This window comes from Stenella coeruleoalba, assembly GCF_951394435.1.
Source record: "Stenella coeruleoalba genome assembly, chromosome: 10".
Classification (NCBI taxonomy): Eukaryota; Metazoa; Chordata; class Mammalia; order Artiodactyla; family Delphinidae; genus Stenella; species Stenella coeruleoalba.
Window position 1 is genome coordinate 64676741 of NC_137156.1, and position 15610 is coordinate 64692350.

The 15610-nt window shown below is 45.4% G+C and overlaps 1 protein-coding gene across 2 annotated transcripts in view; it reads right to left on the minus strand.

Annotated features, from left to right (window-relative positions):
* Positions 1 to 15610, minus strand: part of KIF9 (kinesin family member 9) — a 49945-nt gene that overhangs the window by 24296 nt on the left and 10039 nt on the right. For both annotated transcript variants that reach the window (XM_079935767.1, XM_079935766.1), the window contains 6 exons: positions 14511 to 14735; positions 8001 to 8084; positions 7798 to 7890; positions 6891 to 7038; positions 5742 to 5806; positions 3646 to 3723 (listed from right to left, as the gene is read on the minus strand). In XM_079935767.1, coding sequence (XP_079791893.1) covers positions 3646 to 3723; positions 5742 to 5806; positions 6891 to 7038; positions 7798 to 7890; positions 8001 to 8084; positions 14511 to 14735 — 693 coding nt within the window. The remainder of the gene's footprint in view (positions 1 to 3645; positions 3724 to 5741; positions 5807 to 6890; positions 7039 to 7797; positions 7891 to 8000; positions 8085 to 14510; positions 14736 to 15610) is intronic.

A 15610-nucleotide genomic window follows, 5' to 3' on the forward strand; every position in this document is an offset into this window, starting at 1 on the left:
ACGTTGTTAAGTTCCACATATAAATGAGATCATGCAGTATTTTTCTTTCTGTGTCTGGCTTATTTCACTTAGCATAATGTCCTCTAGGTTCATCCATGTTGTCTTAAATAGCAAATCTAGAAATGACTGATTTCTTATGTTTAGTATATCTATCTCTCCCACCCCCGGCAGACTGTCAGCTCTTCAAAGACAGAGATTTGTGTTTCTGTTGGTACACTGATACGTCCCAAGTGCTTCAAAAAGTGCCTGGCACATAGTAAGTACTCCAGAAATTTTAGCTGAGTGAATAAATGATACATTTCTAGAAGCAGAATTGCTTAGTCATTTTACATTTGATAGATACTGTCCTAGTGTTTTTCATATAAGAAGCACAAGGGACTTCATGCTGAGAACCTTCACTGTGAACAACAGGGCTTCCTTTAGTTGTCAAAAAATGGCCACTGGAGGGAGCCCCTGATAGCTGGTTCTCAGCACTGGTGACCAAAGCTGTGATCAGTCTGTAGCAAGGGGTCCTGGTGTCCTGGTGGCTCAGTGGCAAATCAGGGCACAAAGCCTGAACTCAAGACACATGACCAGCGTCCAGATTCTGACTCTGCCCCTCTGGGCATCCTCAAGATGGTCCTTCAGGCGGACTCCCTGTGAGGTGAACGGGAGAGGACTGGTGGCCGGCCCCTACTCATCTCCATCCCCTCCTCTCAGCTGAGGGATCTCAGCTCTAGAAAATGCACTATGCCCAGCTAGGAAAAGTCAGGCTGAGCTGCTGGGGACCTCCAGCTGGATGACTCTGTCCAGTGTGGCATGAGGAACCAAGTTAGACCTCTGGGCCAATCCGGTGATGGTGGAAATGAGCCATCTGCTCCCATGGGTCACCAGCCTCTATGCTGCACCCTGAGAGTATGGAAGCCACTTCTCCTGCTGCCTGTCAGGCTTAGTGGCCTCTAATTTGCCCTCTTCTACTGACTGGAAAGAAGCTGCTTGGAAATAGGGCTGAAGCAGAAGACTCCACAGAATAGGGTCTGACAGCACCTCCTGGCTGACCAACTCCCTTATAAGAAACAGGGGCATTTTCTGGATGGAAAAAAAATGCCTCAGAGACAGCACAAACCCATGTAAGTTCCTTGCTGGTTAGGTGTTTCCATCATAAATGTAATGAGGATCATTCAGAGAGTTCTGCTTAAGTCCACGCCAGGTTGTGAGCAGCTATCAGCCTAAGAAGTTTCCCTATTTTGACCCCACGGCAGCGTGCAGGTGTGCTTCCTCTTGGCAGAGTAGGGTACCCCAAGTCTCTCTGCTGTCTGTTTATGCCCATGGCTCACAACCCTTACACCACCTCACAGAATCACAGAATGACATAGTGGGAGGGTTGCTGGAAGTCATCAGTCCAACCTCCTAGTTCACAGATGAATATCCTGAGGCTCAGAGCCTGAGCAACTCACCACAGAGAGCTGGTAGCAGAGGTGGGTCAGGAACTCAATCTCCCACCTTCCAGCCAGCCCCACCAACCAAGGAAACGCTACAGAAGCTATTCCACCCCCTTGAAAACAGGTATCAGTACTGAAGGTGGTGCTGGAAACAACCTGGGAATACTGGCTACAGTCTAGGAAAGGCAACAACCAAAATAATTTTCCAGGTCTCTCTCGAAAACTCATATATATAAAGGAAAATGTTTATCATAAAGATTATAAACACATTTGCATTTGGTGACATGGCAACTTGGCTGTCCAGGAACAACAGTGCAGATTTCAGAATAGGAATTACATTAAAATGAAAGTCCTCGCTGCCAGGTGCAACGCCCACTCAGCCAGGTTCACAGGTGGTAATGTGGTAGTCCTAAGCTAAGAGAGCACCAAATAAGAAAATAAGAAAAATAAATAAGAAAAGCATAGAAAATAATGCCATGAAACCTTGGGAAGACCACCCTAAAATCTGACTTTAATTTAACAGCATGCCACCATATTGGCTTCAGGTGTTTTTGTTTTTGTTTTTTTAAGAAATAAAACATTTCAGATAAATGTGAAGCCCCTGGCTACCCCACTCCAAATCCATTCCCCACCCTGACATCCAGAAGGAACCTCTGCTCAGTTTGGTCTTTTCACTCCCATACATTTTTTCTTTGTACACACATCTATCCACTAATGATGATCAGCATTGCTTGTATGTTCTTATACTTGGTATAAACGAGAGATGCCACCATTCAATCCCCAAGCTGTTCTCTCACTAGAGATTATCCATGCTCGCAGCTCACTGACTCCCTCCCTGTGCAACCTACTTAGCTACTCTTCTGTTAAAGGCTATTCATCATGTTCCTAACTTTTCACCATTACAACAAGCAGTGCAGCACCATCTTCTATAAGTCTCTTTATGTGCATATGTGAGAATGCTGCTAGACTATATACCTAGAAGTGATACTGCTGGTCTGCAGAAGTGACTATAGTGCTAGCTAACATTTCCTGAGCATTTACTCCATGACAGCACTGTGCTAAAAGATTCCTACCCATTATCTTGTTCTTCACATGTCTTTGAGAGTGAACTCTGTTACTCCTGCCTTAGAAAGAATAAGTATCTCGCTGAGGTTATACAGCTGACGAAGGAAAGAGCAGGCTGCTGAACCAGGATAGCCCAACGCAGGGGCCAGCGCTCTTAACTACTGTGCCCGTCATTCTCCAAGGGTGGTCCCAGAACAGCAGCAGCAGCAGCACCGGGGACACTCATGAGAAACTTGAATCCTCAGCCCCCACCCCAGGCCGATGGAATCAGGAACTCTGGGAACGGGTGCAGTGACCTGTGGTTCAATGAGACCGCAGGGTGATTCTGATACCCACTCAAGTTTTGAGAACCACTGCTCTAAGCTCTACTTCCTCCTCAACCTCCAAACCATGGGTTAGATCCACAGAGCCCCCGGACTGTTATTTTCCTTCAGGATTTAGAATCTAGAAAGTTTAGCTGGTTTGTCATGGGTTTAGGGCATGTATATGCTCCTGTCTCCAGTAACTACGATTGCATAAGTACCTTAAAGGAAAACCAAATTATTGGTAAATGTGTTTTTACTTTACTAGATGTTGCCAAAATGCTCTCCAAAGTGGCTGTCCATTACACTTAGACCAGAAATAAATAAGCATTGCTGTTTCTGCACATACTCACCATTGTTTCTACATTGTCAGAAAATTTCTAATTTTTGCTAGTCTGAGGGTGGAATTCCACTAAGGTTTTAACTTGCATTTCCCTGGCTAATGGTGAGGCTGATCATTCTTCTGATTGATCAGCTGTTTGCTGAGCGGGATCGCTTAGGCTGGGAAGAAAGAGGTTCTGTAGTGACCTAACCAGATGAGTCTGAGAGATGGTCTACACTGATTTAGCTCAGAAACAATTAGCTCTAAGGACTCTCATGCAGAAGCCCAGGGGCACTCAGAGGCCTTGAAGCCCCACATATGAATTGGGTGGGGGGCCTGACCTAGCCCTTTCACCTTTGCGGCAGCCCCCAAGGGACTCTAAACACTGGCCTATCCCAGAGCAGAAAGGGACTGACCCAGGATCACATGCGTATCTTTGGTCAAGGCAGGAAGGGAAGCCAGGCTCTTGTGACCCAGGCAGCAAACCCATACACCTTCCCCACAGCGAGATACCTGCCTACAAGCCCCTTAGTACCTCAGCGTCATACTTTTCGTTGATGGCAGGCTCAGTGGTGACCAGCTTCATCCTGCTGGCAAACCGCAGTGAAGACAGCTGAAAAACAGATCAGACAGACCTCTATGTTCTTGGTCAATTACTTGTGAGTAGAGAGATGTGCAAAACAGGTTAAAGGATTCCACTAGAAAACAAGTCTCCCTGCAGAGAGGAATGCTCCATGGGCCCATGGAGTGACGTCTGGGGGTCCTGCCCGAGTCCCTCTGGGGGCACAGCCAGCCAGGGGTAATTATGGCTGGGGGCCCATGGGGTGGCCACAGAAGCGGGCACTTGGGAAACAGCCCCACTGTGCTGATGTTCCATGAGGAGTGGAGGGCTGCGCCCTGGCAGTGAGGAGCAGCCAGTGGCACATGAGCTGCCAGTGAGCCCTGACATCCCAGCCTCATACTGTGCTGGGCTGACTCGGAGCCCTGAAACAGGGAAGCCAACTTGGAGGGGGGATGGGTAACCCAGAAGTAGCCTGAGGAAGGCCTGAAAGGGCTCTTCCATTGGACAGTCTTGCCTAGTAGTTAAGAGATCTGCCACCAAACAACTGACTGCACAACCTCAGACAGGTCTTGTAACTTCTCTGTAAAGTTGGGAAGACCTGCCTCATAGGGTCACTGGGAGACTTAGTGCTGAGGTATGTAATGTGCTCTGGACAGAACTGGCTCACAGAGAGCCCTCAGGAAGAGACCCCTGTCATTTTAGTTGGAGTTGCTTCTGTGTGAGGGTGAAATCAGACTCTCCTGCTGTAAGCACAGCAGCAAGTGTGGCCACGACTCCCTCATACACACATGCGTGGTCAATGCATTAAGCAACACGAATCATGATAGGAACAGTTTTAAAGCATTTGGAGAAGAGAATCATGAGCTTCTGCACCCCCAATATGCCTTTGTCCCAACCCCCGATACTCTTCCAGCAGCTCCTTAGGGCTCCTGTGGGCTCAGTCCTAATCAGAGATCCCAGGTGGTGTGGGCACAAGCCTCGGGGGACAGCAGGTACCAGGAGAGCTGCTTCCTGTGTGACCATCTCAGGGGTGGGGATAAGGGGAGAAAGGGTCTTCCACAGTCTTGGAGGACGTATTTCTTAACCAGGCAGCCAGGAGGCCCAGTATTCATGACTCCTCTTGGGGTTCACTCATGCTTTGTTATGCTGTGAGACCAGTAGGTGCCTGAAGCCTTCCTCTGGGGATGCTGTCTGCACATCAGCTGGAGCTCCCCTCCCTGGCCTCCCAAGTCCCAGGGCACTGGGTATGTGGCCGGAGAACTCCCCCTGGAAGCTGGGATGGTCCCTAATGCACCAAGCTGGGAGGCCCTGCAGAAGCATCTTGCCCTGCAATGTCCCTGGAAATGACCTGTTTCACCTAGTGGATTCTCCAGATGACTGAAGCTTGCCCCAAACATCCACATTTGACCAAAATGTCTAGGGAGAGATTTCCAAACCTATCTTATTTAGGATGGGTAGGGAGGAGAGGCGGGGAGCCCCAGCCTGGGTGCCTAGCTATGTGGACTCACCTGTGTCACTGGCTCACTTCGTATTCCTGCCTCTGGTTCTCATAAGCTTCTTACCTCCCCGGGCCACCTGTTTCCTGCTGCTGGATTAATCTCCCCGAGTCACAACTCTGGCCACAGCCCTCTCCTACTAAAACCCTGTGACAGTCCCTGCCACCTGGAGTAGAATAGCCAAGGCCTCAGCATGGCCGCCAGGGCCCATCCAGCCGCTGCACCTTCTTCTTCTTCCTCTCCTTCCCGAGCTCCTCGCTGCAGCGGCAAAATACTCCTGGCATGGGCCAGAAAACACAGTCCTTGCCCCACAAAGCTGGCTCTCAGCCTTCTCTTCTCACATAGGCCCCCACACTGAGCTTGCCACCTGCCTTGCCTCTTCCTTGACATGGCTTCTGCCCCTTGGTACTTGGTATTTGGATCCTGGCTGGGCCCCCTTCAGCAATTTTGGCTCAGACTCATCCCTGGATCCCTCCACCCTTGACCATGTCTATAGCTACTGTGTCAGTTTACCCAGCCCTGGCATGCATGAGGAGGGATTCCATCCCGGTTGCACTGGCTGTCTTTACATACCGTCTCTTCTAACTGGGAGGCTTCTCCGTAGATGTTTGTCACAAGGATCATATTGCAATTTCCCCCTGCAGAAAGCAGGACACAGAAGGGCCATGAACCATGTGGGTTTTCTGCCAAGAGATTCCTTTGAGGGTGGGAGGTGGAGGGGGTGGGAGGGCTCTGAACATTTGTGTCCCTTCAAAATTCATATATTGAAGTCCTAACCCTCAATGTGATGGTATTTGGAGGTGGCGCCTGCAGGAAGTAATTAAGTACATGAAGTCATGAGGGTGGAGCCCCATGATGGGATTAGTGCCCTTGTAAGAAAGGAAAAAGAGACCAGAGCCCTGTCTCCCTTTCTGATCTCTTTCTTTTCTTTCTCTCTCTCTCTCTTTGCCATGTGAAGACACAACGAGAAAGTGGCCATCTACAGGCCAGGAAGAGAGTTTTCACCAGGAGCCATTCCTGCCAGACCTTGACCTGGGACTTCCAGGTTCCAGGACTGTGGAGTTGAAATAGGGTGTTAGCCCCAGTCGTGATAGCAGCCCTGAGGATAGGGTCTGAGAGGTCAGAGAGGACAGCATTCAAGCATGGCATGAGGGGCAAGAGGGAAGAAGAAGAGAAGCAGGAGAGGCTGTCAAATGTACCTAAAAGAGAAGCTGGGGGAAAAGCAGAGGAGAGAAGACCTGGAGTAGGGCAGAGGCCTCTAGGCCAGGGCTTTGCTTATGGGGGGGTGGGGGGGGAGCACTCAGTTAATAATCACACACCAACCACTGTGCCATTGGGCCCAATGCAAAAGCCTGGGAACACAAGGATGACAAGACACAGCCCCAGCTCCTCAGTCAGGGAAGGGAAGACGTCACCGGAGAAGCCCTCCACCTTGGTCTTCAGGGTGATGAAGGATTCTGCCAGCTGGTTCAGGGATGAGGGGAAATGAGAAGGTACTTCCGGTAGAGGCAAAAGCTTAAGCAAAGGTTCTGAGGAGTGAAGAGAATGACATGGGGGACATGAGAGGTCACTGTGCTTGATTCTGCCTTTCCAGGTGTGCCTGAGGTCACTGTGAAAAGGCTGCAGGTAAGTCCATGCCACCAGGAGGGAGCAATTCCATTATCACCAGTAACAGATATGCCAGGCCTGTCCGTCCCCACTGTGCACCAACCATACCCTCACCCAAGGAATCCTTCAGGGCGTGGGTGAGCTTGCACTGCCGGAAGGGGATGTGGTCTCGCTTCTGGTCCCCGAGGGCAATGATGGCCTGCTCCAGGAATGACAGCGACTTGTTGATGTAGGTGGCTTCCTTCAGGACTCGGCCCTCAGACTACAAACCAAAGGTCAGTTCCTCATCAGACCAAGTGGAGAGGCTGCCCCACAAAGAACACTGCAGGTCTGTGGCCAGGCCAGAGCCTCCTTCCCAGAACCAGGTCTTCTCTCTCTGTCATGGGATTGAATTGTATCCGCCTTGGGCTAATGGGAACACTCACAGGAACACTCGTGCAAATATTCTTATGAATGAATGCTCATGTGAATATGAATACTTATGTGAATATTTATATGAATACTCTCTTAAGAGTCACACTATTATGAATACACATGGGAATATTTGTGCAGATACTTGAGCAAATAATCCTGGGAATATACATTCATTCAATACACAGATACAAACATTCATACGAACGCAGGTAGGAATGCTCATCTGAATGCTCTTGTGAATACTTACGTTAATACGCTTACATGAATATTTATGTGAGATGAAAAATTCATGCAAATATTCATTGTGCGAACACTCACACTGATACATAGACGCTAATACGAGCATGGAGCATTGACTGAGCACTGACTGAGTGCCAGGTACTTTGCTAAGAATTTAGGAGCCATCATCTCATTTAATGTTTACAAAAATCCTGCCCGGTAGAAACTGCCTCTCTGTTTCACCTCTGCTAGTTCTGTCCCTCCAGCTCCACTGCGCCTAGCTCGGGATGGTGCTCACGAATGCCCAATGACGGCCCAGGTGCACAGAAACTAAGCCGGAAACAGAGCTGTGGCTTCTTGAGGAAGAACTTCCTGCTCCCCCACTTACCCTAGACTTCCCCAGCCTCTCCGAGCCTGCTAGATCCACCAAGTTAATTTTGGAAGTGATGTACTTTGCGTCTGATAAGGTCCGCGAATGGGCCTATGAAACACCCAAAAAGAGGTTAAACTGTCACAGGGAGAAGGTTCTTACTGAGCAGGCCCCATGGGAATCGACCGCCCCTCTCGGCTCTTCAAAGAGCTTGCACTTACCTCCACGTAGATTGTGAAAATGCAGTGTGACCTAGATGAGTTCTTGTTCATTGTGTGGGAGGCTATAATCCTGTTGGTCTCTCCCTGAAGAAGACGGAAAACACAGACAACGTTTTGAAATATTAAAATAACACGGCATTTGGATCATTTTTCAATTATGCAGAAATGATATTTATATCACTGCAATCAGCCAGGCCTTCCAGGGAAATCTCATTTATAAACTAGGAGAATAGAAGACAAATTGGAGTCCAGACCTATACTTTCACTCACTGCTAGAGATGTGTGAATTTGTATAATAGCTTTCTTTCCTTTTTTTTTGGCCACGCCATGCAGCTTGCGGGATCTTAGTTCCCCGACCAGGGACTGAACCCGCGCCCTTGTGAGTGAAAGCTCCAAGTCCTCACCACTGGACCACCAGGGAATTCCCTGTATAATAGCTTTCTGAAAAGCAAAGCAGCAATAAGAATTAAGAGCCTTAGGGGCTTCCCTGGTGGCGCAGTTGTTGAGAGTCCGCCTGCCGATGCAGGGGACACGGGTTCGTGCCCCGGTCCGGGAAGATCCTACGTGCTGCGGAGCAGCTGGGCCCGTGAGCCATGGCCGCTGAGCCTGCGCGTCTGGAGCCTGTGCTCTGCAGCAGGAGAGGCCACAACAGTGAGAGGCCCGCATACCGTAAAAGAATTAAAAGCCTTAAAAATGTTCATGAATATTGAATCATAACCAACCTACATATCCAACAATTAGGGAATGGTCTAGCTGTACAATGGAATGTTATGCAGCCAGGAGAATGCTGACAAATAGTTTGTTGTTGTTGTTGTTTTTAATAAATTTATTTATTTATTTATTTTCAGCTGTGTTGGGTTTTCGTTGCTGCACACAGGCTTTCTCTAGCTGTGGTGAGTGGGGGCTACTCTTCTTTGTGGTGTGCAGACTTCTCATTACGGTGGCTTCTCTTGTTGCGGAACATGGGCCCTAGGGGAAGTGGGCTTCAGTAGTTGTGGCTCGCAGGCTCTAGAGCGCAGGCTCAGTACAGATACTTGAGCGCACGGGCTTAGTTGCTCCACGGCATGTGGGATCTTCCTGGACCAGGGATCAAACCCGTGTCCCCTGCCTTCGCAGGCAGATTCTTAAACACTGCGCCACCAGGGGAGCCCTCTTCAAAAATTTAAAAATAGAATTACCATATGATCCAGCAATCCCACTTCAGAGTATTTATAAAATAAATCACGGGGATGTAATGTACAGCATGGTGACTATTAATAATACTGTATTGCATATTTGAAAGGTTGAAAGTTGCAAAGAGAGTAGATCTTAGAAGTTCTCATCACACAGAAAAAATGTGTAACTATATACGGTGATGGATGTTAACTAGAGTTATTATGGTGACCATTTTGCAATATATACAAATATTGAATTATTATGTTGTACACCTGAAACTAATATAATGTTACAAGCCAATTATACCTCAATTTAAAAAAATGCCTGATCCCATCTGATTCTCATAACAATGTTTTGGGGTAGGTTTAAAAACAGTGTCTCCACTTTTATAGATTAGCAAACTGCAGCTTGAAGAGATTAATGATTTGCTCGACATTAAGGCTTCATAGATTGAAAGAAACCTGAATTTGAGCCCAAGTCCCCAATTCTAAGTTCTACACCTTTTGCACTGTATTACAGCCCAAAACATCAAGGGGGCCTTCCAGGAATACAATGGACTAAATATTCAGAAAACTTCCTACTGCAAAACACCTAAAGATGATAGAATATTTAAAAATTCCTTTTGAATGCATGGCTGAGACTGCAAGAAAGTAAGGCCAGTACCCAGGGCCAGACACAAAGCAGGAGCAGGAATCCAGGAACTGCAAGCTAGAACCAATGCTCTTATTGCCCTGAGGCACCTGCAGACGGATGTGCTGTAAGATAGCCCTTGCTGGATTTCTTGGTGATTCTGTGAGCAATGAAATTGACATGTTATAAAGATAGAGAATATCTCCTTTTGCTCCCAAAGCCATTTGCTCTTCACATTCTGAGGGTGGTAGACCTAGAGCCACTTGTATCTTCCCTTACCTCCCTACACTCCCATCCCCCCACCCAAGCCCTCTGTTACATTCAAAGGGTGATAAGATCTTTCTCCTTCAGAACCAAAAGCTTAACTTCCAGGTAGAGACCTTGCCCTCCTTTCCTAAGAGAGGATTTACTTACATTTCAAAAAAAAGCACATGCTCTCTCATCCTCCCTTTCTGTCTCTAGCTGCACGCCCCCCACCTCTGCCCCACCCCGCGCGCTTCAATCTCTCTCTATCCTAACAGAGGGGAAGAGGAGTAAATGTACCAGCTCCTATATAAGCTCTGAGATTCATAACTTTGGAATTCCTCTCCAATAGTACAGACACCCTCTCCCCTCTGTAGGGCTTCCCTGGTGGTGCAGGGGTTAGGAATCCGCCTGCCAATGCAGGGAACACGGGTTCGAGCCCTGATCCAGGAAGATCCCACATGCTGCCAAGCAACTAAGCCCGTGCACCACAACTACTGACCCTGAGCTCTAGAGCCCGCGAGTCACAACTACTGAGCCCGCGTGCCACAACTACTGAAGCCTGCGTGCCTACAGCCCCTGCTCCACAACAAGAGAAGCCACTGCAATGAGAAGCCTGCACACCGCAACGAACAGTAGCCCCCGCTCGCTGCAACTAGAGAAAGCCTGCGCACAGCAACGAAGACCCAACTCAGCCAAAAATAAATAAATAAAATAAATTAAAAAAAATTTTTTTAAATCTGATTTAAAGAGACCCTGTATTGGTAATGTTCCCTAGGCTCCTGAAAGAAAAAACTATTCTCTAAAGTAATATAGTCTCAACCCAAGCCTCAAAAAAGAACCACTGATAAAGGGCCAAGGGAGTAGAGCTTATAATCAAATTACAAAATATACTTGTTATGGTAAGGTAACATTTTATTTTGATTCATAGAACGTTTGGAAGAAATATACAGGGAGGTCCTCTCTACCTTCTACTCAGCCTCTCCCTATGATTAACATCTTGTAAAATGGTAGTACAATGTCAAAACCAAGAAATTGACACTGGTATAATCCACAGAGCTTATTCAGACTTCACCAGTTATACAACTTATTTGTGTAAGCTATACAACTTATACAACTTATTGGTATGTCTGTATGTGTGTGCATTAACTAACTATGCAAGTTGTTATTTCTAGGAAAAACGAGAGAGGAAATATAAATATGAACGAATATATAACTTCCAAACTAGTAAAGAGGGAAACAAATATAATAAAAAAATATCCAATGAAAAAGAAGGCAAAACAGTTAAGAAAAATAAATGGGAAAAAGAACACACAGTCAAACGACAGATTTAAACCCAAATATTTCAGAAACTACATTAAGTGCAAACGGAATGAAATGCTTCAGTTAAAAGATAAAGACTGGGGCTTCCCTGGTGGCACAGTGGTTGAGAGTCCGCCTGCTGATACAGGGGACACGGGTTCGTGCCCCCGTCTGGGAAGATCCCACATGCCGCGGAGCGGCTGGGCCCGTGAGCCATGGCTGCTGAGCCTGCGCGTCCGGAGCCTGTGCTCCGCAACGGGAGAGGCCACAACAGTGAGAGGCCCGCGTACCGCAAAAAAAAAAAAAAAAAAAAAAAAGATAAAGACTGTCAGAGTATATTTTTAAAAATTCTCTCATATGCTCTTTACACGAAAAGCCAAAACAAGAAATTTATACACATTCAACTAACCTAAACGTAAGAATTTTTGTTCATCAAATAACACATCAAGAGAAAAAAAAGTCACAGGAAATAGAAAACATTGTACTACACACAACTGAAAAAAGAACTAGTTTTCAGAATATATGAAGAATTTATACAAACAAATAAGAGCGAAAAAAAGACATCTGTAAAGAAAATAAACAAAAGACATGAACAGGGAAATCCAAATGGTCAATAAACACAAAGTAAGGTCCTTAATCTCACTGGTAATCAGGTAAATGTAAACCAATGAGTGGGACCACAGTGGGAAACACTATACACCAGCCAGATTGGTCAAGATTTTAGGGTCAGAATAATGGGAATTCTGATAACGTGTTGTGGGAGTATACCATTATGGAAAATAGTTGGTATCATTTAAGAAAGCTTAAGACACACTCTGTATGACTCAGCAATTACAGTTCTTGATTTTACCTAGAGAAATTCATGCTTATGTGCCCCAGATATACATACAAGAATGTTTCTAGTTCTTGTTCCTAGTGGCCATGTCTGAAATACACCCAATCTAGGAAAACCCAACTGTCCATCAGAAGTAGAATGGATAACTAAATTGTAGTATGTTCACACAATGTAATATGATGAAAGTGAAAAATATACAGTAACATCAGATGAATTACACATAAAAAGTAGATAAAAGGTAAAAGAAATAAGACAGAATTCATCCTACATGATTCCTTGTATATAAATTTCCAAAAAAGTAACTTATGCTGCTTGAGAATACATAGGTAGGATGCTCCAGGTGGTAAAGCTATAAAGAAGACCAAGGAAATGATTACCATACAAGTCAGAAGAGTGCTTACTTCTAAGGGTATGAATAAATAATTATTCATGATTAAAAAAACTCTTGGGCTTCCCTGGTGGCGCAGTGGTTGAGAGTCCGCCTGCTGATGCAGGGGACACGGGTTCGTGCCCCGGTCCAGGAAGATCCTACATGCCGCGGAGCGGCTGGGCCCGTGAGCCATGGCCGCTGAGCCTGCGCGTCCGGAGCCTGTGCTCCGCGGCGGGAGAGGCCACAGCAGTGAGAGGCCTGCGTACCGCAAAAAAAAAAAAACCTCTTCACAAGCTTGGACGTTCTTTCAACTTAAGCCACCAAAAACCTCCGGCAAACATCATTCTTCATGGTGAAATGTCAGGAACAACAATAAGACGAGAATGCCTCATTGCTGCCACCTGGGAGGCTCTTTCTTCTGTGTACATGCAAGGGATCCAGGTTTATATCACCCCTGAGGACACCTAAATGACGTTTTAAAAAGAAGTTTTATTTGACATAAATATATATATATGTATATATATATATATACATAAATATATATATATATATATATATATATATATATATATATATATATATATATATTTTAGGCTGTACCCCGTGGCATGCGGGATCTTAGTTCCCCAACCAGGGATTGAATCCGTGCCCCCTGCATTGGGAGTGTGGAGGCTTAGCCACTGGACCACCAGGGAAGTCCCCGACATATATTTTAAATACCATAAGACTCACTGTTTAAAAAAAAAAAAAAGACTCATTGTTTTAAGTATACAATTCAATGATTTTTTTTTTTTTTTTCGCGGTACGCGGACTTCTCACTGTTGTGGCCTCTCCCGTTGCGGAGCACAGCCTCCGGACGCGCAGGCTCAGCGGCCATGGCTCACGGGCCTAGCTGCTCCGCGGCATGTGGGATCTTCGCGGACCGGGGCACGAACCCGTGTCCCCTCCATCGGCAAGCGGACTCTCAACCACTGCGCCACTAGGGAAGCCCTCAATGATTTTTAAAATCAGTAAAATTACAGGGTTGTGCAACCATCACCACAATTCTATTTTTAAAATGTATCACTCCAAAAAGTTCTCTCAGGCCCATTTGCAGTCACTTCCTGTCCCCTCCCCCAGGCAACTACTAATCTGCTTTCTGTCTCTATAGATGTGGTTATCTGGACATTTCAAATGAATGGAATCATACAACAGGTAACTTTTTTATTTCTTTTACTTAGCATTTTTTTTTTGAGATTCATCCAAGCTGTAGCATGTATCAGTGCTCCATTTCTTTTTATTGCTAAACAGTTTTCCGTTGTATGGATGTACCACAATTTGTTCATGCATTCTCCGTTGATGAATATTTTGGTTATTTCCAGTCTTTGGCTATTATGAATAGTCTTAATATGAATATTTGTGTTCAAGTTTTTGTGTGCACATTTCATTTCTCTTGGGTAGATTTCTAGGAGTAGAAGTGCTAGGTCCTATGATAAAATTAATGTTTAACTTTTTAGGAAACTGCCAAAATGGTTGCACCATTTTACATTTCACCAGCAATGCATAGAGTTTTAATCTACATGATTTTTAAAAGAATAACATATCCCGGGGAATTTTTTCATTGATTTGTAAGAGCTTTTATATACCAAGGACATTAATTCTTATTTTTTCTATACCACAAATGCCTGTGATTTAATGTTAACTAAAAAAAAAGGACAATTTCAACTAAGTAAAGAAAAAACTTCACAAGAAAAAAGACTAGAAGGAAATAAGCCAAAATACACATTATTGTTGCCATATGTAGAAAACAGATGAGTGAATTCTTCTTTTGCTTCTGTATATTTCATTACTATCTGAACTCGCTAAACAAGCATATATTAATTTTCATTCTGGTTATCAAAGTAAGTAAAAAACTAAGGAAGGAGGAAAAGAAAAAAAAAAGGAAAGGAGGGAGGAAAGGTAAGGAGGAAGGAACCCATAGACTTGATCATCTCACCTCAAAAAGGAGGCTGAACGCATCCTCCTCCTGACTTGTGAGGTGGACTGACAAGCCCTTAATGAAGACCCCCTGAGGACTTTCCACAATGGTCATAGGTGTGACCGAGGGTCCAACGTAAGGCAGAGTGGACAGGAGATCAAACAGGCTCTCATTATAGATTTCCAGGTAGGAAACACGCACAGTGATGGCCTGTGTGGGGCGTTCTTCGATCATCTTAAAAACCTAGATGGGAGATTGCACAGCAGTCACTGAGAGTAGAACTCCAACGGCCAGCCAGTGCTAGGGGAGTTCTTACCTTAGGAGGGAATCCTTGCCCTAGAAGAATTTACAGTCTAGTTGGTGTGATGGTCATCAGCAACAACCATTATTAGTAGTTGCAGTCTATTGGGCAGTATTTATTATCATCTTGTAGTTTCTGTGAGGCCTGACTTATAGATTGGCTAATACTTGTACAGTCTCAAGAAGTAGAGGCATGATGAACAGAAAGGACTCCGGAGTGAAGATCTCTTGTTTTGTGGGGTTTCACCACATATAAGCTTCTTTCACATCCATTTTTTAATTCTACCCTCATGATGCCACTGCGACTGAAGCAGGGCAGGGGCAATACCCATCTATGGTGGCTCAGCTACTAAGGGAAGAAGTCAAGCCAGAACTCAGCCTTCTGGACTCCTAATATCCTCCCCAGTGCTTATCAGCAGGTGACTTTGGGCTGGTCTTTTCCCCTCTCTAGACCTTAACTTTCTTATCTGTTAAATGGGGAGTTGGGCTGGATGATCCCTGAAGTCCCCATCTTGCTCTAACAGGCTAGATTTGTGCTGTCCAATATGCTAGACACTAGCCACAGGTGGCTGCTGAGCGCTTGAAATCTGGCTCGTGCAAATGAGGAATTGGATTTTAAATTTTATTTAATTTTAACTAAAAATTTAACACTGATACTAAATTCAGTTATTGGTAAACTTTTAAGTATGTTTGGAGCAACTTGGGTTTATAAATCTACCTTTTCAACTGTAAATTTCATGAACTGTAAATACAGAGCAACTCTTTCTGACGAATATTTAGTGTCTTAAATAGAAATGGGTTGTAAATGTAAAATACAT